Source organism: Gadus macrocephalus, chromosome 5 (genome assembly GCF_031168955.1).
Source record: "Gadus macrocephalus chromosome 5, ASM3116895v1".
NCBI classification, from domain to species: domain Eukaryota; kingdom Metazoa; phylum Chordata; class Actinopteri; order Gadiformes; family Gadidae; genus Gadus; species Gadus macrocephalus.
In genome coordinates, this window is record NC_082386.1 from 20,374,477 (window position 1) to 20,399,166 (window position 24,690).

The 24,690-nt window shown below is 51.2% G+C and overlaps 2 protein-coding genes across 14 annotated transcripts in view; one reads left to right on the plus strand and one right to left on the minus strand.

Annotated features, from left to right (window-relative positions):
* Positions 1-49: 49 nt before the first annotated feature.
* Positions 50-19,438, plus strand: LOC132457230 (centriolin-like). 13 transcript variants are annotated; one of them, XM_060051364.1, is made up of 39 exons: positions 59-1,276; positions 2,671-2,733; positions 3,161-3,244; positions 3,341-3,403; positions 3,686-3,811; positions 4,382-4,486; positions 4,670-4,786; positions 5,005-5,058; positions 5,277-5,339; positions 5,449-5,511; positions 5,680-5,766; positions 7,088-7,234; positions 7,315-7,377; positions 7,512-7,574; positions 7,803-7,889; positions 9,003-9,155; positions 9,236-9,298; positions 9,433-9,495; positions 9,724-9,810; positions 10,168-10,236; positions 10,359-10,421; positions 10,502-10,564; positions 10,881-10,943; positions 11,195-11,281; positions 12,699-12,767; positions 12,890-12,952; positions 13,034-13,096; positions 13,197-13,259; positions 13,489-13,575; positions 14,227-14,295; positions 14,418-14,480; positions 14,566-14,628; positions 14,764-14,826; positions 14,981-15,043; positions 15,679-15,741; positions 15,849-15,911; positions 16,523-16,651; positions 16,904-19,210; positions 19,277-19,438. In XM_060051364.1, exons 1-38 carry the CDS (start codon positions 709-711, stop codon positions 17,182-17,184), a joined length of 3,666 nt encoding a protein of 1,221 aa, XP_059907347.1. In that variant the 5' UTR covers positions 59-708; the 3' UTR covers positions 17,185-19,210; positions 19,277-19,438. The 13 variants fall into 13 exon arrangements, with proteins under 13 accessions (XP_059907359.1, XP_059907357.1, XP_059907351.1 ...); XM_060051363.1 differs by having other exon boundaries at positions 62-1,276; positions 7,082-7,234; XM_060051368.1 differs by lacking the exon at positions 13,197-13,259 and having other exon boundaries at positions 58-1,276; positions 7,082-7,234.
* Positions 19,439-20,940: 1,502 nt separating this feature from the next.
* The window catches only part of mapkbp1 (mitogen-activated protein kinase binding protein 1), a 23,903-nt gene continuing 20,153 nt past the window's right edge, over positions 20,941-24,690 (minus strand). The window contains 6 exon segments of the mRNA XM_060051305.1: positions 20,941-21,258; positions 21,611-21,687; positions 22,082-23,323; positions 23,444-23,781; positions 24,231-24,321; positions 24,447-24,677. Of these exon segments, the coding sequence (XP_059907288.1) occupies positions 21,037-21,258; positions 21,611-21,687; positions 22,082-23,323; positions 23,444-23,781; positions 24,231-24,321; positions 24,447-24,677 (2,201 nt within the window). The 3' untranslated portion in view covers positions 20,941-21,036.

Sequence of the window (24,690 nt, forward strand, 5' to 3'; positions counted from 1 at the left end):
GAGAATACAGAAACAGTTCGTTAAGGAGCAGGTAGGGGTTAGACAGTACAGAAACAGTTCGTTAAGGAGCAGGTAGGGGTTAGACAGTACAGAAACAAGTCGTTAAGGAGCAGGTAGGGGGTGGACAGTGAATACAGAACGGTCATTAACCAATGCACTATCTGACCATGCTCGCGTGTTAGAGGGTCATGGGATGGAGGTGTGAGTGTGTGAAATCTTTAGCCGTCACGCTATGTGTTTAGCAAGAGCTAAAAGAGATTAGCCCTCTGCTATGTTGGGTATGCCAACACCAAATCTACATTTTTTCCTGTGGTTTGAGTTTAAACTGAATGTTACAAAATAAGTATTTAAATAGGTAGATCTTACTTCGAAGAAAGACACATTGATTAGAATATTCCAGAAGAATCCTCAAACCAACCATGCGTGTCTTACTGAGTGCTGCAAACGAGTGTGTGTGTGTACGAGGGTGTGTATAAGTATGTATGTGGGTATAAGTGTGTGTGTGTGAGTATTTAAGTTTGTGTGCGTGTTTGCATAAGTGTGTGTGTGTGTGTGTTTGTGTATGTATAAGTGTGTGTGTGTGTGTTCGTGCGTGTATAAGTATGTGTGTATAAGTGTGTGTATGTGTATAAGTGTGTGTGTGTGTGTGTGTGTGTGTTTGTGAATAAGTGTGTGTGTGTGTATAAGTATGTGTGTGTGTGTGTGTGTATGTGTATAAGTGTGTGTGTGTGTGTGTATAAGTGTGTGTGTGTGTGTATAAGTGTGTGTGTGTGTGTGTGTGTGTGTGTGTGTGTGTGTGTGTGTGTGTGTGTGTGTGTGTGTGTGTATAAGTGTGTGTGTGTGTGTACCAGGAGGTGTAATCCTGCCAGACTTGCCAGCAGAATGAGCTGTGTTGGGGTGCTGCTGGTTGTCCTGCTTCTCCTGGCCTCCGGACCAGGTCTAGCCGGGTCCTCGGGTCCTGGTCAGGCCCAGTCTACGCCCGACCCGGGCCCGGTGGGGGTCCAGGGGGAGGGGGTAGACGTGCTGTTCCTCTGGGACCACCTGACGGGTCTGAAGGACCTGGTCCTCCGGCTGAGCGAGCAGGCGGTGTCCCAGCGGCTGGTCCTCAGGGGCCTGGAGACCAGGGTCCAGGACCAGCAGCTGGCCTCCCTGGAGACCTCGGAGCGGGTCCGGGGCCTGGAGGCCCTGCAGGTCCAGGTGAACCTCACCCAGGACCAGGTGCTCGGACTGACCCGGTCCTTGTCCAGGATAGAGGATCTGGAGGAGCAGAACTCAGGTAAACTCAGACCCAGGCCTTGACTCTGAGCTGGCCTGGGTCTTTTCCTCAGGAATTAAGTAGAACTAAAGTCTAGAGTGAGAAGCGGCGGGTCTGGAGATGTGTGTCCGGCGGCTGATATAGCCGGCCGGATTCAGGTCCAACGTGCTCGACCTGGTGCTTGATCCCACTAGCTTGTTGTACTGCTGACGTAAACGGTCATCTCAAAGGTTTTCCGCTCCGCTCTCTGTGGCGACACTTTCTGGGCTAGGCCATGATGGTTCCATAAGCTCCTCCCCACAGTGTTCCTCGTTCTAGACAGATGGACGGGACAGTTGTTGACAGCCAACCTGTTCAGTGCGATGAAGAACCTGGTGGAGGAAACGACTCCATGCCTCTAGATTACCGGGAGGTGGCCGTAGTAACCTTGAGCAGTGATGGATGTGGGCCACGTGGAAGTGGGACGGGATGTTGGTGGGAGGATGGAGGGATGAGTGATGGAGTGATGAGTGATGAAGTGATGAGTGATGATGGAGGGATGATGATGGAGGGATGATGGAGGGATGAGTGATGGAGGGATGGGTGATGGAGTGATGATGGAGGGATGAGTGATGGAGGGATGAGTGATGGAGTGATGAGGCTGGAGGGATGAGTGATGAAGTGATGAGTGATGGAGTGATGATGGAGGGATGAGTGATGGAGGGATGGGTGATGGAGTGATGATGGAGGGATGAGTGATGGAGGGATGAGTGATGAAGTGATGAGTGATGGAGTGATGAAGTGATGAGTGATGGAGTGATGAGTGATGGAGTGATGAGTGATGGAGTGATGAGTGATGGAGGGATGAGTGATGGAGGGATGAGTGATGGAGTGATGATGGAGGGATGAGTGATGATGGAGGGATGAGTGATGGAGGGATGAGTGATGGAGTGATGAGTGATGGAGGGATGAGTGATGGAGTGATGAGTGATGATGGAGGGATGAGTGATGATGGAGGGATGAGTGATGGAGGGATGAGTGATGGAGGGATGAGTGATGGAGGGATGAGTGATGGAGTGATGAGTGATGGAGGGATGAGTGATGGAGTGATGAGTGATGGAGGGATGAGTGATGGAGGGATGAGTGATGGAGGGATGAGTGATGGAGTGATGAGTGATGGAGGGATGAGTGATGGAGGGATGAGTGATGGAGTGATGAGTGATGGAGGGATGAGTGATGGAGGGATGAGTGATGATGGAGGGATGAGTGATGGAGGGATGAGTGATGAAGTGATGAGTGATTGAGTGATGAGTGATGGAGTGATGAGTGATGGAGTGATGAGTGATGGAGTGATGATGATGGAGTGATGGGTGATGAAGTGATGAGTGATGAAGTGATGAGTGATGGGTGATGAGTGATGGGTGATGTGGTTTCAGTTCTGGAGCCCCGGCTGGACGCCCAGGAGGCCGAGGTGGATCACCTGAAGAATAAGAACACAGGTGGGTCTTATTACTCTCACCTGTGTAACCTGTCTAACTCATCTGTTACCTGACTCACTCACCTATAACCTGTCAAACTCAAATGTTACCTGTCTAACTCACCGGTTACCAGTCATACTCACCTGTTACCAGTCAAACTCACCTGTTACCTGCCTCATCCTTACCTCTCTAACTCTGACCTGCTACTTGTCTAACCCTCACTTGTTACCTGTCTGACTCACCTTTTACCGATCTCACCATCACCTCTCTAACCCTGATCTGTTACCTGTCACCTGTCTAACTCACCTGTGACCTGTGTCACCCTTACTGTTACCTGTCTTACCCTCACGGTTACCCGTCTCACCCTCACCTGTCTCCCTCAGCAGTAACCTGACTGACACCTGACCAGGGTTGCCTTGGTAACCAGGTGTGTGTGTCCTGTCTGCAGAGCTGTTGGAGAAGCTGCCCTTCCTGGTGATGAGGCTAAGAGCGAGCGAGAGCACAGTGGAGCAGCTCAGGAGGAGGAACGCAGGTGAGACTCACCTGTCTTTGCCTGGTCCCAGCGTCCCATTAACTATACACTACTACTCACGGCAACTCTGCATTGTGTGTGTGTGTCTGTGTGTAGTGCTGTCAGCCAGGATGTGTTCTGCTGAGAATCAGATGGAGGAACTCAGGAGACAACGTTCAGGTCTGACACACAACTACACGTTTACACACATCGACAAAAGAACACACAAAACCATAAAGAAACCTGGTAATCAGGTAACCTGGTCTCCAGTGTGTAGTTGAGCTGTTAACCAAATGGTTCGTGGTATGTAGTTCAGTAGGTGGCCTGGTCTCTAGTGGTGTGTAGTTTATCTGGTAACATGGTCCCCGGTGGGTAGTTTAGCTGGTAACCTGGTCTCCAGTGGGTAGTTTAGCTGGTAACCTGGTGTCCAGTGGGTAGTTTAGCTGGTAACCTGGTCTCCAGTGTTCTCAGTGGTACGACCAGGAGATAATTCTGGGACTTCAGAAGGAAGTGCTAAGATGGCAGAGTTGCAGAACCGGATGGACTCCTGCTCTGCCCAGCTGAACATCCTCCAGACACAGAGTGACAGTAAGGGTCGTACACCTAACCCTAACCCATACGCCTAACCTACTTTATACAACCCAGTGGCGGACTCAGACTGTTTGAAGGGCAGGGGCGAAAAAATCAAAAGGGCACATTCTGCACAACATGGGGCCCAACCAGCCTGCAAAAAGCTATGATGCATCATGTATGGCACTTTCTCTCGTATTCACCACTCTAGAGGGCAATTTTTTTCAACCATGTAGGCACTGTAAGGGCACTCATTGAGGCACGTTATCGAATTTTCTTGTTCTGGGGCTCATCATCATAATTTATTGTATGAAGGTGCACCAGAGGGCACCCAATCATTTTTTTCCACATGTAAAGGGCAGCCAATATGGCACTTTCACTCGTATTCGCCACTCTTGAGGGTACTATTTCAACCATGGAGGCACGGGGGGGGGGGGGGGGGGTTGTATCGCCACTGATACAACCCTAACACTACCTGACATACACCCCTATGTGATTAAAAGCATAACGTGTACAACAGGAAGTGATGAATACAAATATGTGAGGTTGTATCAGAGGCCAGCAGGGGTTTGTGGTTTATGATTTCAGACCATACAGAGACACTGGTATCCATGGAAACCAGACTAGTTTCCGTAGAGATGCATCTGGGTTCGACCTCCATCCAGGTGGCGCAGCCGTTGGCAGGAAGTACAGGTGTGTAGCTACCTGGTCGCTTCCATAGGAGCCAGCATTGATGGTCACAAATAAACTAAATAATCTAAAATATAGATTAATGAAATATAAAAGAACGTCATATCATAAAATATAGATGTAATATATGAGGCAGTAATTTTCTCTACTCAGTAACGTTCTCTTATGGATCCTAATGTTCTCTAGGGTCCACTGAACTGTCCGATTTAAGGAGAAGGATGAACGAAACTGAGAACCGGTTGGATCTGATGACCAGACTTACCACCAGTACACCCACCTCCACCGGTACACCCACCTATACAGGTACACCCATCTGCACAGGTACACTCACCTGCAAAGGTAACACACCTGCAGAGATACTTACATGTCTGCGGGTAAAAACGTATCACTGGGTAGATCCCTTTCAGCTAACCCAAAGTGTTTCAGCTATCCCTCCATGTTAGGGTAAGCTGAAACATGCATGACTTGGGTTAGGGCCTAACCCAACACATGAAAGATAAAGGTCTAATTGTTCCTTTCAGCTGAGCTATCCGCTGTGAGGGGGCAGCTAAGGGAACTTGACGGCCGGCTAACAGGTAGGACCCCCACCTTGATGCCAGTGCTTGCATGTTCGGGCAGAGCTGTTAAGTTGAGTTTTGTCATGTAATGCGGGGACTCATAGACACCATGGTTTATAACTGTGGATGTGAAGGTTTCAAGTTTTGACAGTAATCTAGGTAATGTGATTGTTTTTGACAGTAATCATGTGATTGGTTATGGCAGTAACTGAGGGTTTTGATTGGTTGATTCTCAGACCAGGAGAGCTCGCTGTCTGCTCTGGAGGACCGGCTAGATGTCAGTGCGAACGGGACTGAAGGTATGGAGGGACTCGCAGTGGTTTATGTAGTCCAGCAGTGTGTGTAACAATAAACCAATGTATTGAATATTAACATAATGAAAGCCTGTGTGTTGGGACTTCCTTCCAGCAATGGAGTCCAAAGCGAGGTCCAATGAGAGCACTCTGTTGGAGCTACAGAGGAAGGTATCAGGTACGTTTATCTACTCCCCCTAACGGCATCTCCTGCTTATATCTCCCACAATGTGAGGAGGTGATATGAGGAGGTGCTGTTAGGGTATTGACCAGAACAGGAGGTGGGGTCCTCCTCATTGTAGGTCAGTCTGTCCTGGTTCCCAGCAGCTGTTCTCTCTGCTTCCAGACCACACCTCCCAGCTGCTGAGGGTGGAGACCAGAGTCAACATCAGCCAATCCCTGATGGAGCACCTGGAGACCCAACTGAACAGAGGTACACCTCTAGACACAACACTACACAGGAACACCTCTAGACCCAACACAGGAACACCTCTAGACCCAACACAGGAACACCTCTAGACCCAACACAGGAACACCTCTAGACCCAACACAGGAACACCTCTAGACCCAACACAGGAACACCTCTAGACCCAACACAGGAACACCTCTAGACCCAACACAACACAGGAACACCTCTAGACCCAACACAGGAACACCTCTAGACCCAACACTATACAGGAACACCTCTAGACCCAACACAGGAACACCTCTAGACCCAACACAGGAACACCTCTAGACACAACACAGGAACACCTCTAGACACAACACAGGAACACCTCTAGACCCAACACAGGAACACCTCTAGACCCAACACAGGAACACCTCTAGACCCAACACAGGAACACCTCTAGACCCAACACAGGAACACCTCTAGACCCAACACAGGAACACCTCTAGACCCAACACAGGAACACCTCTGGACCCAACACAGGAACACCTCTGGACCCAACACAGGAACACCTCTAGACCCAACACAGGAACACCTCTAGACCCAACACAGGAACACCTCTAGACCCAACACAGGAACACCTCTAGACCCAACACAGGAACACCTCTAGACCCAACACAGGAACACCTCTAGACCCAACACAGGAACACCTCTAGACCCAACACAGGAACACCTCTAGACCCAACACAGGAACACCTCTAGACCCAACACAACACAGGAACACCTCTAGACCCAACACAGGAACACCTCTAGACCCAACACAGGAACACCTCTAGACCCAACACAGGAACACCTCTAGACCCAACACAGGAACACCTCTAGACCCAACACAGGAACACCTCTAGACCCAACACAACACAGGAACACCTCTAGACCCAACACAGGAACCCCTCTAGACCCAACACAGGAACACCTCTAGACCCAACACAGGAACACCTCTAGACCCAACACAGGAACACCTCTAGACCCAACACAGGAACACCTCTAGACCCAACACAGGAACACCTCTGGACCCCACACAGTAATACCTGAAGACCCAACAGAGTTCTGGTACACCTGACAAGACTGTGGTCAGAGAAGAATAGCACAATAGATTATTCCTCCATCCTTTGCTCCCATGTTTCCTAATCTGCATAAAATATGTGAAAGATGAGATTTGCTGGACTTGAAGATCCTCTAGATATCTAACCTAAGATCTAACCTAAGAGGTCCTCCAGTGGCCAGAGAAACCTTGAATGTCCTCCCTCCAGATGTGATGTCCAGCTGAGTCCGGACCTCCTCATGTCATTCTCTACTCTAGTTTCAGACTTGGAGGCTACAGGGAGCGCCACCAGCAGGCAGCTGGAGGAACTGCAACATGACTTGTCTGTTGCTACGACGACTCTTTCAGCCCAGGAAGCTGAGCGGGTTGCCATGGCAGCCAGAGTAACAGCTGGGGAGAGCCAGAGAGATGGTAACAGCAGTACATTTTCACGCCGTTAATCTGCTTGCTTGATTGGATCATTGAAACATATCTGAGATGTATATTTACAGCTCTGGAGTCCAGGTTAGAGGCTGAGGAGGCCGCTTTGAAGACCCTGAAGACAGAGAGCTCAGGTATAGCCTATGTTAGCCTAGCTTCGGCTTACATGAGCTTAGCTACTTAGCCTACATTATAACTCAGGTCCAGGGTGTCTATAGCCTACATTAGTACTCGGGTCCAGTCTAGTTATAGTGTGATCTTTCCTCAGGGTTGGAGGAAGGACTCAGATCAACACAGATCCTCGTTGAAAAGCTGCACACCCAGAACAACCGTAAGTCTGCTAGAGGTTCTGCTGACTTCCTGTTCCCTAGCTGCTCTCTGGTGGTTCCTCAAGGTTTCCTATTCACCCTAAAGCTGCATCTCCTCCTAGTATCTCCTCCAATGTGAGGAAGTGATATGAGGAGGTGCTTTTAGGGTATTGACCAGAACAGGAGGTGTGGTCCTCCTCATTGTAGGTCAGTCTGTCCTGGTTCCCAGCAGCTGTTCTCTCTGCCTCCAGACCACACCTCCCAGCTGCTGAGGGTGGAGACCAGAGTCAACATCAGCCAATCCCTGATGGAGCACCTGGAGACCCAACTGAACAGAGGTACACCTCTAGACACAACACTACACAGGAACACCTCTAGACCCAACACAGGAACACCTCTAGACCCAACACAGGAACACCTCTAGACCCAACACAACACAGGAACACCTCTAGACCCAACACAGGAACACCTCTAGACCCAACACAGGAACACCTCTAGACCCAACACAGGAACACCTCTAGACCCAACACAGGAACACCTCTAGACCCAACACAGGAACACCTCTAGACCCAACACAGGAACACCTCTAGACCCAACACAGGAACACCTCTAGACCCAACACAGGAACACCTCTAGACCCAACACAGGAACACCTCTAGACCCAACACAACACAGGAACACCTCTAGACCCAACACAGGAACACCTCTAGACCCAACACAGGAACACCTCTAGACCCAACACAGGAACACCTCTAGACCCAACACAGGAACACCTCTAGACCCAACACAACACAGGAACACCTCTAGACCCAACACAGGAACACCTCTAGACCCAACACTATACAGGAACACCTCTAGACCCAACACAGGAACACCTCTAGACCCAACACAGGAACACCTCTAGACCCAACACAGGAACACCTCTAGACCCAACACAGGAACACCTCTAGACCCAACACAGGAACACCTCTAGACCCAACACAACACAGGAACACCTCTAGACCCAACACAGGAACACCTCTAGACCCAACACAGGAACACCTCTAGACCCAACACAGGAACACCTCTAGACACAACACAGGAACACCTCTAGACCCAACACAGGAACACCTCTAGACCCAACACAGGAACACCTCTAGACCCAACACAGGAACACCTCTGGACCCAACACAGTAATACCTGGACACCAAACAGAGTACTGGTACACCTGACAAGACTGTGGTCAGAGAAGAATAGCACAATAGATTATTCCTCCATCCTTTGCTCCCATGTTTCCTAATCTGCATAAAATATGTGAAAGATGAGATTTGCTGGACTTGAAGATCCTCTAGATATCTAACCTAAGATCTAACCTAAGAGGTCCTCCAGTGGCCAGAGAAACCTTGAAGGTCCTCCCTCCAGATGTGATGTCCAGCTGAGTCCGGACCTCCTCATGTCATTCTCTACTCTAGTTTCAGACTTGGAGGCGACAGGGAGCGCCACCAGCAGGCAGCTGGAGGAACTGCAACATGACTTGTCTGTTGCTACGACGACTCTTTCAGCCCAGGAAGCTGAGCGGGTTGCCATGGCAGCCAGAGTAACAGCTGGGGAGAGCCAGAGAGATGGTAACAGCAGTACATTTTCACGCCGTTAATCTGCTTGCTTGATTGGATCATTGAAACATATCTGAGATGTATATTTACAGCTCTGGAGTCCAGGTTAGAGGCTGAGGAGGCCGCTTTGAAGACCCTGAAGACAGAGAGCTCAGGTATAGCCTATGTTAGCCTAGCTTCGGCTTACATGAGCTTAGCTACTTAGCCTACATTATAACTCAGGTCCAGGGTGTCTATAGCCTACATTAGTACTTGGGTCCAGTCTAGTTATAGTGTGATCTTTCCTCAGGGTTGGAGGAAGGACTGAGATCAACACAGATCCTCGTTGAAAAGCTGCACACCCAGAACAACCGTAAGTCTGCTAGAGGTTCTGCTGACTTCCTGTTCCCTAGCTGCTTTCTGGTGGTTCCTCAAGGTTTCCTATTCACCCTAAGGCTGCTACTCCTCCTTGTATCTCCTCCAATGTGAGGAGGGGGTATGAGGAGGTGCTTTTAGGGCATTGGCCAGAACAGGAGGTGTGGTACTCCTCATTGTAGGTCAGTCTGTCCTGGTTCCCAGCAGCTGTTCTCTCTTCTTCCAGACCACACCTCCCAGCTGAGGAGGGTGGAGACCAGAGTCAACATCAGCCAATCCCTGATGGAGCACCTGGAGACCCGACTGAACAGAGGTACACCTCTAGACCCAACACAACACAGATACACCTCTAGACCCAACACTACACAGGAACACCTCTAGACCCCACACAGTAATACCTGAAGACCCAACAGAGTACTGGTACACCTGACAAGAATGTGGTCAGAGAAGAATAGCACAATAGATTATCCCGCAATCATGTGCTCCCATGTTTCCACATCTGCGTAAAATATGTGAAAGATGAGATTTGCTTGACTTGAAGATACTCTAGATATCTAACCTAAGATCTAAACTAAGACGTCCTCCAGTGGCCAGAGAAACCTTGAATGTCCTCCCTCCAGATGTGATGTCCAGATGAGTCCAGACCTCCTCATGTCATTCTATACTCTAGTTTCAGACTTGGAGGCTACAGGGAGCGCCACCAGCAGGCAGCTGGAGGTACTGCAGGAACTGACCAAAGGTATTGACACTCTTATCTCGTCTCACATGTTTGCTGAGCTACGGTCTGAACATCGGAAAGTTCTGGACTTCCAGACTCCAAAAGCGCCTCTTACTCGTCTGTTGCTATGACGACTCTTACAGCCCAGGAAGCTGAGCGGGTTGCCATGGCAGCCAGAGTGACCACTGGGGAGAGCCAGAGAGAAGGTAACACCAGTACATTTTCACTCTGTTAATCTGCTTGCTTGTTTGGATAATTTTTATATATCTGAGATTCTTATTTACAGCGCTGGAGTCCAGGTTAGAGGCTGAAGAGGCCGCTTTGAAGATCCTGAAGACAGAGAGCTCAGGTATAGCCTACTTTAGATTAGCGAAAGCCTACATAAGCTTAGCTACTTAGCGTTCATTAGTACTCTGGTCAAGGGTGTGTCGATAGCCTACATTAGTACTCAGGTAGAGGGTGCGTCTATAGCCTACATTAGTACTCAGGTAGAGGGTGTGTCTATAGCCTACATTAGTACTCAGGTAGAGGGTGTGTCTATAGCCTACATTAGTACTCAGGTGCAGGGTGTGTCTATAGCCTACATTAGTACTCAGGTTCAGGGTGTGTCTATAGCCTACATTAGTACTCGGGTCTAGTCTAGTTATAATGTGATCTTTCCTCAGGGTTGGAGGAAGGACTGAGATCCACACAGATCCTCGTTGAGGAGCTGCACATCCAGAACAACAGTGAGTCTGCTACAGGTTCTGCTCACTTCCTGTTCCCTAGCTGCTCTCTGGTGGTTCTTCAAGGTTCTCCTCTTCCCCTTATGGTGCTTCTCCTCCTGGTATATCCTCCAATGTGAGGTGATATGAGGAGGTGATGTGAGGAGGTGATATGAGGAGGTGCTTTTAGGGTATTGACCAGAACAGGAGGTGTGGTCCTCCTCATTGTAGGTCAGTCTGTCCTGGTTCCCAGCAGCTGTTCTCTCTGCTTCCAGACCACACCTCCCAGCTGCTGAGGGTGGAGACCAGAGTCAACATCAGCCAATCCCTGATGGAGCACCTGGAGACCCAACTGAACAGAGGTACACCTCTAGACACAACACTACACAGGAACACCTCTAGACCCAACACAGGAACACCTCTAGACCCAACACAGGAACACCTCTAGACCCAACACTACACAGGAACACCTCTAGACCCAACACTACACAGGAACACCTCTAGACCCAACACAACACAGGAACACCTCTAGACCCAACACAGGAACACCTCTAGACCCAACACAGGAACACCTCTAGACCCAACACAGGAACACCTCTAGACCCAACACAGGAACACCTCTAGACCCAACACAGGAACACCTCTAGACCCAACACAGGAACACCTCTAGACCCAACACAGGAACACCTCTAGACCCAACACAGGAACACCTCTAGACCCAACACAGGAACACCTCTAGACCCAACACAGGAACACCTCTAGACCCAACACAGGAACACCTCTAGACCCAACACAGGAACACCTCTAGACCCAACACAGGAACACCTCTAGACCCAACACAGGAACACCTCTAGACCCAACACAGGAACACCTCTAGACCCAACACAGGAACACCTCTAGACCCAACACAGGAACACCTCTAGACCCAACACAGGAACACCTCTAGACCCAACACAGGAACACCTCTAGACCCAACACAGGAACACCTCTAGACCCAACACAGGAACACCTCTAGACCCAACACAGGAACACCTCTAGACCCAACACAACACAGGAACACCTCTAGACCCAACACAGGAACACCTCTAGACCCAACACAGGAACACCTCTAGACCCAACACAGGAACACCTCTAGACCCAACACAGGAACACCTCTAGACCCAACACAACACAGGAACACCTCTAGACCCAACACAGGAACACCTCTAGACCCAACACAGGAACACCTCTAGACCCAACACAGGAACACCTCTGGACCCAACACAGGAACACCTCTAGACCCAACACAGGAACACCTCTAGACCCAACACAGGAACACCTCTAGACCCAACACAGGAACACCTCTAGACCCAACACAACACAGGAACACCTCTAGACCCAACACAGGAACACCTCTAGACCCAACACAGGAACACCTCTAGACCCAACACAGGAACACCTCTAGACCCAACACAGGAACACCTCTAGACCCAACACAACACAGGAACACCTCTAGACCCAACACAGGAACACCTCTAGACCCAACACAGGAACACCTCTAGACCCAACACAGGAACACCTCTAGACCCAACACAGGAACACCTCTAGACCCAACACAGGAACGCCTCTAGACCCAACACAGGAACACCTCTAGACCCAACACAGGAACACCTCTAGACCCAACACAGGAACACCTCTAGACCCAACACAGGAACACCTCTAGACCCAACACCGGAACACCTCAAGACCCGGCTCAAGTCCAGATGAGTCCAGACCTCCTCATGTCATTCTCTACTCTAGTTTCAGACTTGGAGGCTACAGGGAGCGCCACCAGCAGGCAGCTGGAGGAACTGCAGGAACTGACCAAAGGTATTTACACTCTTATCTCGTCTCAAACGTTTGCTGAGCTACGGTCTGAACATTGGAAAGTTCTGGACTTCCAGACTCGAGAAGCACCTCTGACTTGTCTGTTTCCACGACGACTCCTTCAGCCCAGGAAGCTGAGCGGGTTGCCATGGCAGCCAGAATGACCGCTGGGGAGAGCCAGAGACAAGGTAATGGCAGTATGATTTCACGCCGTTAATCTGCTTGTTTGATTGGAAAAATTTAAATATACCCGAGGTCTATATTTACAGCGCTGGAGTCCAGGTTAGAGGCTGAGGAGGCCGCTTTGAAGACACTGAAGGCAGAGAGCTCAGGTAAAGCCAACGTCAGCTTAGCGACAGCCTACATGAGCTTAGCTACTTAGCCTACATTAGTCCTCGGGTCCAGTCTAGTTATAGTGTGATCTTCCCTCAGGGTTGGAGGAAGGACTGAGATCCACACAGATCCTCGTTGAGGAGCTGCACACCCAGAACAACAGTGAGTCTGCTAGAGGTTCTGCTGACTTCCTGTTTCCCAGCTGCTCTCTGGTGGTTCTTCAAGGTTCTGCTCCTCACCCTAAGGCTGCTACTCCTCCTTGTATCTCCTCCAATGTGAGGAGGTTATATGAGGAGGTGCTTTTAGGGTATTGGCCAGAACAGGAGGTGTGGTCCTCCTCATTGAAGGTCAGTCTGTCCTGGTTCCCAGCAGCTGTTCTCTCTGCTTCCAGACCACACCTCCCAGCTGCTGAGGGTGGAGACCAGAGTCAACATCAGCCAATCCCTGATGGAGCACCTGGAGACCCAACTGAACAGAGGTACACCTCTAGACCCAACACAGGAACACCTCTAGACCCAACACAGGAACACCTCTAGACCCAACACAGGAACACCTCTAGACCCAACACAGGAACACCTCTAGACCCAACACAGGAACACCTCTAGACCCAACACAGGAACACCTCTAGACCCAACACAGGAACACCTCTAGACCCAACACAGGAACACCTCTAGACCCAACACAGGAACACCTCTAGACACAACACAGGAACACCTCTAGACCCAACACAGGAACACCTCTAGACCCAACACAGGAACACCTCTAGACCCAACACAGGAACACCTCTAGACCCAACACAGGAACACCTCTAGACCCAACACAACACAGGAACACCTCTAGACCCAACACAGTAATACCTGAAGACCCAACAGAGTACTGGTACACCTGACAAGAATGTGGTCAGAGAAGAATAGCACAATAGATTATTCCTCCATCCTTTTGTTCCCATGTTTCCACATCTGCGTAAAATATGTGAAAAATTTGATTTGCTGGACTTGATCCTCTAGATATCTAACCTAAGATCTAAACTAAGCTGTCCTCCATTGACCAGAGAAACCTTGAATGTCCTCCCTCCAGATGTGATGACCATGTGAGTCCAGACCTCTCCTCATGTCATTCTCTACTCTAGTTTCAGACTTGGAGGCCACAGGGAGCGCCACCAGCAGGCAGCTGGAGGAACTGCAGGAACTGACCAAAGGTATTTCAGCTCTTATCTGGTCTCACACATTTGCTGAGCTACTGTCTGAACGCTGGAAAGTTCTGGACTTCCAGACTCGAGAAGCGCATCTGACTCTTCTGTTGCTATGACGACTCTCTCAGTCCAGGAAGCTGAGCGGGTTGCCATGGCAGCCAGAGTGACCGCTGGGGAGAACCTGAGAGAAGGTAAAACCGGTACATTTCCACACCGTTAATCAAATTGTTTGATTGGATAGTTCGGATATGTTGTATCTGAGATGTATATTTACAGCACTGGAGTCCAGGTTGGAGGCTGAGGAGGACTCTTTGAAGACCCTGAAGACAGAGAGCTCAGGTATAGCCTACGTTATCTTAGCGACAGTCCACATGAGCGTAGTTACTTAGCCTACATTAGACTCAGGTCGAGGGTGTGTCTATAGCCTACATTAGTACTCGGGTCCAGTCTAGTTGTAGTGTGATCATTTCTCAGGGTTGGAGGAAGGACTGAGATCCACACAGATCCTTGTTGAGGAGCTGCACACCCAGAACAACGGTGAGACTAGCTACTACCTACTTTAGTTAGGCTACAGCAAACAGTAGCCTAGCTACAGCCTACATTAGCCTGGCTACAGCCTACAAGAACCTAGCTGTAGCCTAAATTTGCCTGTTTCCAGTATAATCACTAACATTATTAATTTCTGATTGAGGTCACTCAGCTGAACTGTCTGCCCTGGAGGCCAGGATGAACGCCAGCGAGAATACAACAGCAAGTATGGAGCACTAGCTGTAACGTTTTCGCCCCCTTTATACCCTTTCAAGAGATACATCTCTTTGTACGTAAGGGATCATGTATAGAACGCCGGTCATTATCGGGAAAATAAGCCCCGACAGGGTGAACAACATCTACGATGTTCTATACATTATCCCGTTTATTACACGGCTACTTGCCAAAACGAAAAAATAACTTCACAACGGACCGGTGTCTTTTTACATTTACCATAGTGTTGATCAGCAGAGAAATAGTCCGCCCAAAACGGACTATTTGACGTCGCTTAGCAACCGTGGTATCACTCCGAAACCTTGCGGAGTGATACCAAAGACGTAAATCAGAGGCAAAAAATTCTCTTTCCTTGACAGCGGTTACTATATGCTTAGCAACGGTCAATTATTGAAAAATTATTCACCGCCAGATGTCGCGAAGGACCATGCAAGTGAACGGATCATTGCACCGCATTGAGAAGAGCCGTGTCATACATTTCAGTAGTCCCCTCCTACTACAGAATCAGCTCTAGGAACACCGTGGCTCCATACAGATTGGTTTTGAATTGTTAAAACATCCTATATTGAATGCTATTAACATAATGACAAAAATGCCCTGGTATTTCTTCTCCTCCTCCTCCTCGAGGTGTGGCTGAGAGGGCCGGGGTTCTGAGCCGGCTCTTGGCGGAGCTCCACGCCAACGCGTCAGGTCTGCCGTCTACCTGCACCACACCGCCCTCTAGTGGCCACATGCAGTAACTTATCTAAAAACCTGTTATCCACGATGCGTGTTGCTCTGGACCCGTCTGTCTGTAGTCATGGAGATCCAGACGGACAGAACCGAGCGGCGTTTGGACCAGTGGATGAGTCAGAACCGAGGTTGGGCTCCTGCTGTTATATACGATGAACGAGAATCTCTCAGATAGACTTCGAGTTTGAGATGGCCATCTCATGACGTATAATCCGAAATGTCAGAATACATCGCATTGAGCTGTAGGGTTCCACCCATGCTGCCTTGCGTGCGAATTTATTTCGCGCTGCTAGGCAGCATGGTCCATGGATCCGATTTTCGCCTGAGGGAACCAATCACAGAACGGGGAGGGACGGCAAGACGATGACGACGTCTATGCGACACACCGAAGCTTACGGATCCAAAATGGCAACAGACGCGTTACCTTTTGTAGATAGTGTTCTAAGTAGTTTGGAACGCAAGTTTATTTTGAAAAATAACAACTTTCGGCGTTAAACTCTTTTATTACCAAGAAGGATGTCTTTGCCCTGCTACCAACCGGCTTTGATTGGCTATGAGCTGCGTACAGACTCATATGATAGACATTCGTAGCGCCCAATAAACGACTCCGGGCAATCGTAAACCACGCCTCAAATACGAGAAAATGAATGTGCGGTTCCCAGACCTGTCCATGTAGAGCGCCAGCGCCCCCGGGTGGCCTGCAGCGGTACCTCACCCTAAAACCTCCCTCCCCTCCCAGAACGGCCCCGAGTGGCCTTCTCCGCCGGACTCAGCGACTCCGGAGCCATCGGACCCTTCGGCATGGAGACCACCCTGGTGTTCACCAAGACCCTCACCAACGTCGGCCAGGCCTACAACCAGACCACGGGTACTAGCTAGTGCTAATTACTACAGCCAACACTAACGTACTCAGTGGGGTGTTGAGGTAGCATTCCATCGTTTGTACCTTCTGTAAATGGACAGAAAGGGGAGTGTCTATCTCTCGTAACTTCCTGATTACCTCTGGGTTGGCCAATCCGGTTCCTGTGTGTTTGGATCTTCTGCCGAAGTGTGCCGAAACCGCGGTTCGGGTCAGCCTATAGCGTGCTCACGTTCATCCGTGTGTCATGACTTCCTGCAGGCATCTTCAGGGCTCCGCTGAGAGGCCTCTACTGCTTCCTGTTCACGGTGGCGGACTTCCTGAAGGGCTACCGGGGGGTGTACCTGTACCGGAACGAGGAGCGGGTTCTGTTCAGCCTGGAGCTCAACGGCCACGGCGGCTACGCTAGCAGCTCGGCCGCCACGCCCCTCCTCCTGGAGGCCGGGGAAACCGTCAGCCTCCGTCTCCCAGGGAGCTACCGTCTCTATGACGACAACCGCAACTTCAGCCTCTTCTCAGGATTCCTGCTCTTCCCTCTGTGATCCAGAGATCAATAGACTGAAGGACTGATCGATCTATAGATGGACCCATGGTCTATAGATCAATAGACTGATCGATCTATAGATGGACCCATGGTCTATACATCGATAGACCGATGGACCGATCGATCTATAGCTCGACCCATGGTTTATAGATCAATAGACTGAAGGAATGATCAATCTATAGATGGACCCATGGTCTATAGATCCATAGACTGATGGACAGATCGATCTATAGATCGACCCATGGTCTATAGATCAATAGACTGATCCATCTATAGATAGATTCATGGTCTATAGATCGATGCATCAATTGATGAATAGAGACCTTGCAATCGCTCAATCAATATGCAGATCTATGGAACCTGGACTCAAGATGAATGGTCAGATGTATTGATTATTGATTGGTTTCTAAACAAGGTCATCACGGTCTGAACAGGAAACAACTTTTTGCCTCATCCATCCATTGTTATATAGCCCATCATTTTAGGCCTGATTAAGTTCTGATGAAGCCTGTTATAGTCCTGATAAAGTCCCGTTATAGCCTGATAAAGTCCTGTTATAGAACATAGTTATGGTGATAGTCAATAGTTACGGTCATGTTATAGTCCATAGTTATGAACTACACATGTTATGCGTCTCCATGGTGATACTGATGGAGCCTGAGAAGCTCTTAAAACGTGTCACCAAATCTTTTATTGTCTTTCAGGGGAGAGGAGAACCAACAGTAGGAAGAATACGTTTACGCCAGCAGTGCAAAGACAAGCAGTAATTTAACCCATTTATATACATTTGGTCTTTAAAAACACATTATTAAGATCTGTTTTATTAAAATCAAAGCGGTGTGACCCTTAACCCTTTACAAAAGCCATCTGTTAGTCATCTCTAACAGAGAAATGGAGCGTCGTCTGCACTACAAATCCGTTATATTATAAAACACCAATAGGGGGCGCCACTGACCATGCATGACGGCTCCGTGATGGCCGTGGTTTGCTTAAACAACCTTATTTAAAGTATTAATCTCGAAAATGCATGTTAATAAATGTCTGTTAAAAGACCGAATGAGGTAACACCCAGCAGTGCTCTCTTGCCAGGCCGTTATTGTAACTAAGCATTAGTTCTTAATTAAAAGGTGCTATAAAACATGGACCCAGAGTGTTCAAAATGGGTACTGCAGTGCAGCCCAAACGTACAACAGTGGAGAGTTGTCTCCGCCCAGACTCCAAGCTCATGTTGGTTGCCAGGTTGAGGACACTGAACAAACATGAGCAAAGATGAGACGAGCAAAACACAATATCTCTTTCGATAAGCCCAGTTATTCCACTTCGACACTGAAAAGCGACATCAAGTCCTTCTGGCTCTAAGCAGTCTCGTGTTTCTCTGTGTGTGGTTCTTTGTGTGTTTCTTTGTGTGTGTGAGCTGGCGTAGGGTTTTTTCCGGTGTCTGCTAGCGATTACACGGAAACTAAGGCCGAACAAAGCCAGAAAGATCCATCACTACAGACAATGAAACTTTAGAAACAAGTGCAAATCCAAAGCCAACCGAACCCAACTGGTGTAGTTATTGAGGCGTGGCCAAGGGGCCAATGCCAACTGAGACTTCAGAGGGCTCTCTGGGAGGCCATGGAACTGAGGTCCAAAAACACCTGAAATTACCACTTATCGCCATAGGGGTCGCCAAAAGGAACTAAACGGAAATCTTCGAGATCATCATATTAAATAGGACATTATTTAAAATAGACAAGGTTATTAAAAAAAAACGTTATTCAAATAAGACTCAATTATTTAAGAATGTACAGTGATGGAAAAAGAGGAATTTAAGTTCTATCTTGTGCACATAGGAGTCATAAACCACGGGTCATGTAAACGGGGTTAAGGGGGAAAAGTTCACCTGATTTTGTTCATGATTATTCACAGGCTCAGAACCAGGGTTCTGCAGGAAGACAACGTTAAGTTAACACTGTAAGGAATAAAATGTACCTGGTTAAACGCCCGAACAACGGAATGCCTACTGTACAACATGACCTTTGGTCATTGGATAAATAATAATAATAATAATAGATTCAATTTATATAGCGCTTTTCACGTACTCAAAGCGCAACTACAAAATACAACTGGTGATGGTGACTCTTACAGGAAGACGAGAGGTCGAGCTGGATTATTAAATGCAGACTTGCGAATCTATCTTTGACAACAGCAGAGTACTTTTTTTGGGTACCTTGTGTCGATTTAGCGATCAGTAGCCTTTTTTTTAAAAACCAGTTCAAGTTCCAGCTTGAACTCCAGTAGACTGCTGGTTGTCATTCAAGGCACTGGTCCTATGTAGCGCATGGCTGTAGTGTCGACCTCGTAGTGTAGGTCAGGGTTCGTCAGCAAGCTAACATGATAGCAACAAGCTAACATGATAGCAACAAGCTAACAGACTAGCTTCAACTGCAGCTAGCGCAGCGTCACTACCATATATGGGCAGTCCCATACATGGTCTATTGTAACTGTTTCCTGTCTGTGGTGATAGGAAGGGTGTCTGGACCAATCAGATTTGGTCTGTCCAACCAGTCTTCCACATCATACATTTCATTATAATTGTCAATATATTATCATAATATAATTATTATTATTAGTATAACACGGTTTGAGTGCAAACAATGGTAACATTATGTTACAGCACAAAAGTTACTGTGCTGAAAAATAACAAACTGTTAATAAATAATGAACTACGTCCTGAAACGTAGTGGAGTGGACTTTACTCAGGTCTCTAGTGTAGTAGCAGTATTAGTACTTTAGCATAGTATCAGTATTAGTACTCTAGTCTAGTAGCAGTGCCCTGTGTGCAGTGCGTTGCACACAAAGGACTGCGCTGTGCTGGCGGGAATACACACGGAGTGTTCACGCCGTCGCCATAGCGACTGACTAAGGAAGGTCCGACGACAAAGCGACTGTCGGTCTGGTTGTCGTAGCAACGGAGGAGAGGCTGCTTCACTTCGGCTCCCATAAACTACATGTATGTACCACACGCGCGCACGCACGCACGCACGCACGCACGCACGCACGCACGCACGCACGCACGCACGCACGCACGCACGCACGCACGCACGCACGCACTGTAGTCCTCTCACCCAGATGGTCTAGACTGAACACTGTTCTAGAGGACGCGTCCCTTGGTCCTGAGGTCCACGGAGATCATAACGTTCTTTGAAGATCCGCACAGTAACCCAGAGGAACCGGAGACACCAGGAGGAACGTCAGCACGGTCCTCAGTACAGGGGGGGAGGCCAGATGGTCCAGGACCAGAAGGGGAGGGGGGTCCATTGGTCCAGGACCAGGACCAGAAGGTGAGGGGGGTTTAGTGGTCCAGGACCAGAAGGGGAGGGGGTCCAGTGGTCCAGTGGACCAGGACCAGAAGGGGAGGGGGGTTTAGTGGTCCAGGACCGGAAGGTCAGGGGGGTCAAGTGGACCAGGACCAGAAGGTCAGGGGGGTCAAGTGGACCAGGACCAGAAGGTGAGGGGGGTCCAGTGGACCAGGACCAGAAGGTGAGGGGGGTCAAGTGGACCAGGACCAGAAAGTGAGGGGGGTCTAGTGGTCCAGGAGGTGATGGGGGTCTCGTGGGGGGGGGGTCCAGTGGTCCAGGAGGTGATGGTGGTCTCGTGGGGGGGGTCCAGTGGTCCAGGAGGTGATGGTGGTCTCGTGGGGGGGGTCCAGTGGTCCAGGAGGTGATGGGGGTCTCGTGGGGGGGGTCCAGTGGTCCAGGAGGTGATGGGGGTCTCGTGGGGGGGGTCCAGTGGTCCAGGAGGTGATGGTGGTCTCGTGGGGGGGGTCCAGTGGTCCAGGAGGTGATGGGGGTCTCGTGGGGGGGGTCTAGTGGGGCTCCAGCTTCTTCTCCACAGCCTGCAGGAGGAGCTGGGAGTAGCGCTCCAGCAGGTCCAGGGCCCGCTCCTCTCCTCCCAGCATGCATTGCGGGTCCAGCCTTCCCAGGGTTGGGGTGTTTAGCTCCGCCCTCAGGCTGCCAAAGGCCTCTGATAGGACCTTGTTCATCTCATCTTTATCAGGGGCTGAGGCGGGGGCGGAGCTACTGCTCACCTGGAGGTAAAACACACACACACACACACACACACATGTAACCTGTGTGTGTGTGTGTGTGTGTGTGTGGATGCGTGTGTGTGTGTGTGTACCAGGGTGTGTGTGTGTGTGTGTGTGTGGATGCGTGTGTGTGTGTGTACCAGGGTGTGTGTGTGTGTGTGTGTGTGTGTGTGTGTGTGTGTGTGTGTGTGTGTGTGTGTGTACCAGGCTGTGGAGGTGTGTGTGGTGTGTGTGTGTGTGTGTGTGTGACTGTGTGTGTGTGTGTGTGTGTGTGTGTGTGTGTGTGTGTGGTGTGTGTGTGTGTGTGTGTGACTGTGTGTGTGACTGTGTGTGTGTGTGTGTGTGTGTGTACCAGGTTGTGGAGGTGCGCTGCCCTCCTGAAGGTCCTCTGAAGCTCAGCAGCCGCTGCTCTGCAGACCTCCAGACTCACTGAGGGCAGGGAGACAGGTCAGGGAGACAGGTCAGAGAGACAGGTCAGGGAGACAGGTCAGAGAGACAGGTCAGAGAGACAGGTCAGAGAGACAGGTCAGGGAGGCAGGTCAGAGAGACAGGTCAGAGAGACAGGTCAGGGAGACAGGTCAGAGAGACAGGTCAGAGAGACAGGTCAGGGAGGCAGGTCAGAGAGACAGGTCAGAGAGACAGGTCAGGGAGACAGGTCAGAGAGACAGGTCAGGGAGGCAGGTCAGGGAGACAGGTCAGAGAGACAGGTCAGAGAGACAGGCAGCCACCTCAGACAGGTGAGATAGGGGCACCACAGACAGGTCACAAGGTGCGGGAGAGACAGATGGTGAGGTAAGACAGGTGATAGTGTGTGGAGGTTCACCTGAAGACTCGTCATCGCCTCTTTTCTCGTCCTGGCTGGTGTCTAGGGCCTGGACATGCAGCTCCGCGGTGGGGACCACTCTCTCCCTCCAGGGCTCTGGATTGGAGCCCTGCGCTGCGTCCTTGTGGTGCAGCTCCGTTGTGGAGACCCCTCCTTCTGTCCAGGATTCTGAGGTAGAGCTCTGTGCTGGGGTCTGTTGGTGCAGCTCCAAAGTGGGGACCACTTCCACACTCGAGGGCTCTGAGGTGGAGCTCTGCACTGAGGCCCGGGAGGTCTGTTGGTGCAGCTCCACGGTGGGGACCACTTCCACACTCCAGGGCTCTGAGGTGGAGCTCTGCCCTGGGGCATGGGAGGTCTGGTGGTGCAGCTCCGCGGTGGGGACCACTTCCACACTCGAGGGCTCTGGGGTGGAGCTCTGCACTGGGGCCTGGGGGATCTGGTGGTGCAGCTCCACGGTGGGGACCACCCCTTTGTTCCAGGTCTCTGAGGTGGAGCTCTGCACTGGGGCCTGGGGGCCCTGGGGGGTCCGCAGGGGCGCTGGTGAGGAAGAGGAGGAGCCAGGGGCCGTCCTGGCGGCCGGCGAGAACGCCGCCAGGCTGGGCTTGTCGGGGAGGGCGTGGCCAAACTCCACGCTGAGCTTCGCCTGCAGGTTGCCGTGGTTACCAAAGGAGGAGGCGGCGGCGACGGATGGGCCGGAGATGAGGGTGGGGACCACGCTGGCGCTGGGGGGCGCGGCCAAAGCACAGGCCCCGCCCCCTGGTGGGCGGTCCTCGGCGAGGGTGTCCAGGCCGTCCCCCAGCGAGGCGGAGCGGGACATCTTGGCCATGGAGCTGGTGGTCGGGCTCATGTAGGAGCGGGACGCGCGCCGCAGGCCGCTAGCCGCCGCGTCGCTAGCAGGGAAGCTAACGGCGCCGCCGTAAGCATCGCCGCTGGCCACGCTGCTAGCCACGCTGCTGGCCGCGCTGCTAGCCACGGGGCTGCTAGCCATGTTGCTAGCGGTGACGCTGCTAGCGGCGAGGCTGCTAGCGACGACGCCAGCAGGGATGCTAGCGCTGACGGGGCTGAGTTTAGCGCTGCTGTTGTGGTTGTTGATGGCGACGGGGCAGACCGCCAGCGGGTACGGGCGTGGCCGGGGGGAGGTGGGCAGGGTAGAGGGGGCGGGGCGTCGGGGGGAGGAGGGGAGGGTCGTGGGGCGCTGGGGGAGGGGGGCCACCTCCCTGGAGGGGCGAGCGATGGGCTTCTCTGCTGGAGAGAGAGAAAGTAAGGAAAGTGTGTGTGTGTGTGTGTGTGTGTGTGTGTGTGTGTGTGTGTGTGTGTGTGTGTGTGTGTGTGTGTGTGTGTGTGTGTGCGTGCGTGTATTACCTGCGTCGGGCATCAGACTCTGCACCGATTTGGCCTTTCGGAGGCCAGAGGAGGAGCTTAGGTATGAGGCCACACCCCTGGCCACGCCCCCCACACTCCTCTTAGACTCCGCCCCCCCCGGGGGTTTCTTCCTGGCCCAGGCCTCGCTGGGCTGGTTCAGCGGCCGCACCTCCGAGACCTGAACCCTGGACCCCTTCGCTCCTCCTTCGTCGTCTCCTCCTCCTCCTCCTCCTCCTCCTCCTCCTCCTTCGTCTCCTCCTCCTCCTCCTCCTCCTCCTCCTCCTCCTCCTCCTCCGGCCTGACTCGGGGTCTCAGAGGAGAATGGGAACACAGCCCTCCTGCAGAGTGGAGAGGATCAATAAGAGAATCAATCATGCGATCATTGATCCTTTTGTGTAGAACACCAAACATCTGATGTACTTTGTATGATGTTTACTCTGTCATGTTGCTGATGCTGTTGTTTGTTTTTCGTTTGTCTGTAATGTTGGTATAGACTCTGGTTAGTATAGAACCTGTTCTGTACATGGTCCCTGCCAACTCAACCAATCAACTCGACTCAACTAAGAAGAGGGGAGGAGCAGCAGACAGACATGTTCCACCTAGTCAGGGTGGAGGTCACCTGGCTGGAGGTCAAGGGTCAGAGAGGGGTCAGGGTGGAGGTCAGGGTGGAGGTCAGGGGTCAGGGTGGAGGTCAGGGGTCAGAAAGGGGTCAGGGTGGAGTAAAGGGGTCAGAGAGGGGTCAGGGTGGAGGTCAGGGGTCAGGGTGGAGGTCAGGGGTCAGGGTTACCTGGGGGGAGGGTTCTGTGTTCCTTGGCAGTGGAACCTGGAGGAGATGCTGAGGTTCTCGCTGGAGCTCTGCGCGCTGCGGCTGGGACTCCCTGGGGAGCAGAACCAGAGGCTCAGGGGAGGGGCCGGAGGGGCGGGGCCAGAGGGGAGGGGCCAGAGGGGAGGGGCCAGAGGGGAGGGCATGTGACCCGCAGCAGGCCTGTGATCGGTCAGGTACCTGAGGGGGTGTCGTCGGCCAGGGTGACGAAGTGCTGCTTGAGGAAGGCCTCCTGGTCGGGGGTCTGGGGGGCCAGCTTCCTCCCCTGGACTCCTCCTCCTCCTCCTCCTCTTCCTCCTTCTCCTCCTCCTCCTCCTCCTCCTCCTGCTGCTGCTCCTCCCGCCGCCTCCTCCTCCTCCTCCAGGTCCGAGGAGTTCCCGTCCATGCCGAGGCCCTCCATCTTCTCCCAGCCTGTGGAGCAGGA

Excerpts from the sequence above, each read along its gene's own strand:
- LOC132457230 (XM_060051363.1), top strand. The coding sequence starts at position 709 with ATGTGTATAAGTGTGTGTGTGTGTGTGTATAAGTGTGTGTGTGTGTGT. Across the intron at positions 14,296-14,417 it reads ACTGCAGGAACTGACCAAAG|TCCAGGAAGCTGAGCGGGTT; the intron begins GTATTTCAGCTC and ends CGACTCTCTCAG. Across the intron at positions 14,481-14,565 it reads TGGGGAGAACCTGAGAGAAG|CACTGGAGTCCAGGTTGGAG; the intron begins GTAAAACCGGTA and ends GTATATTTACAG.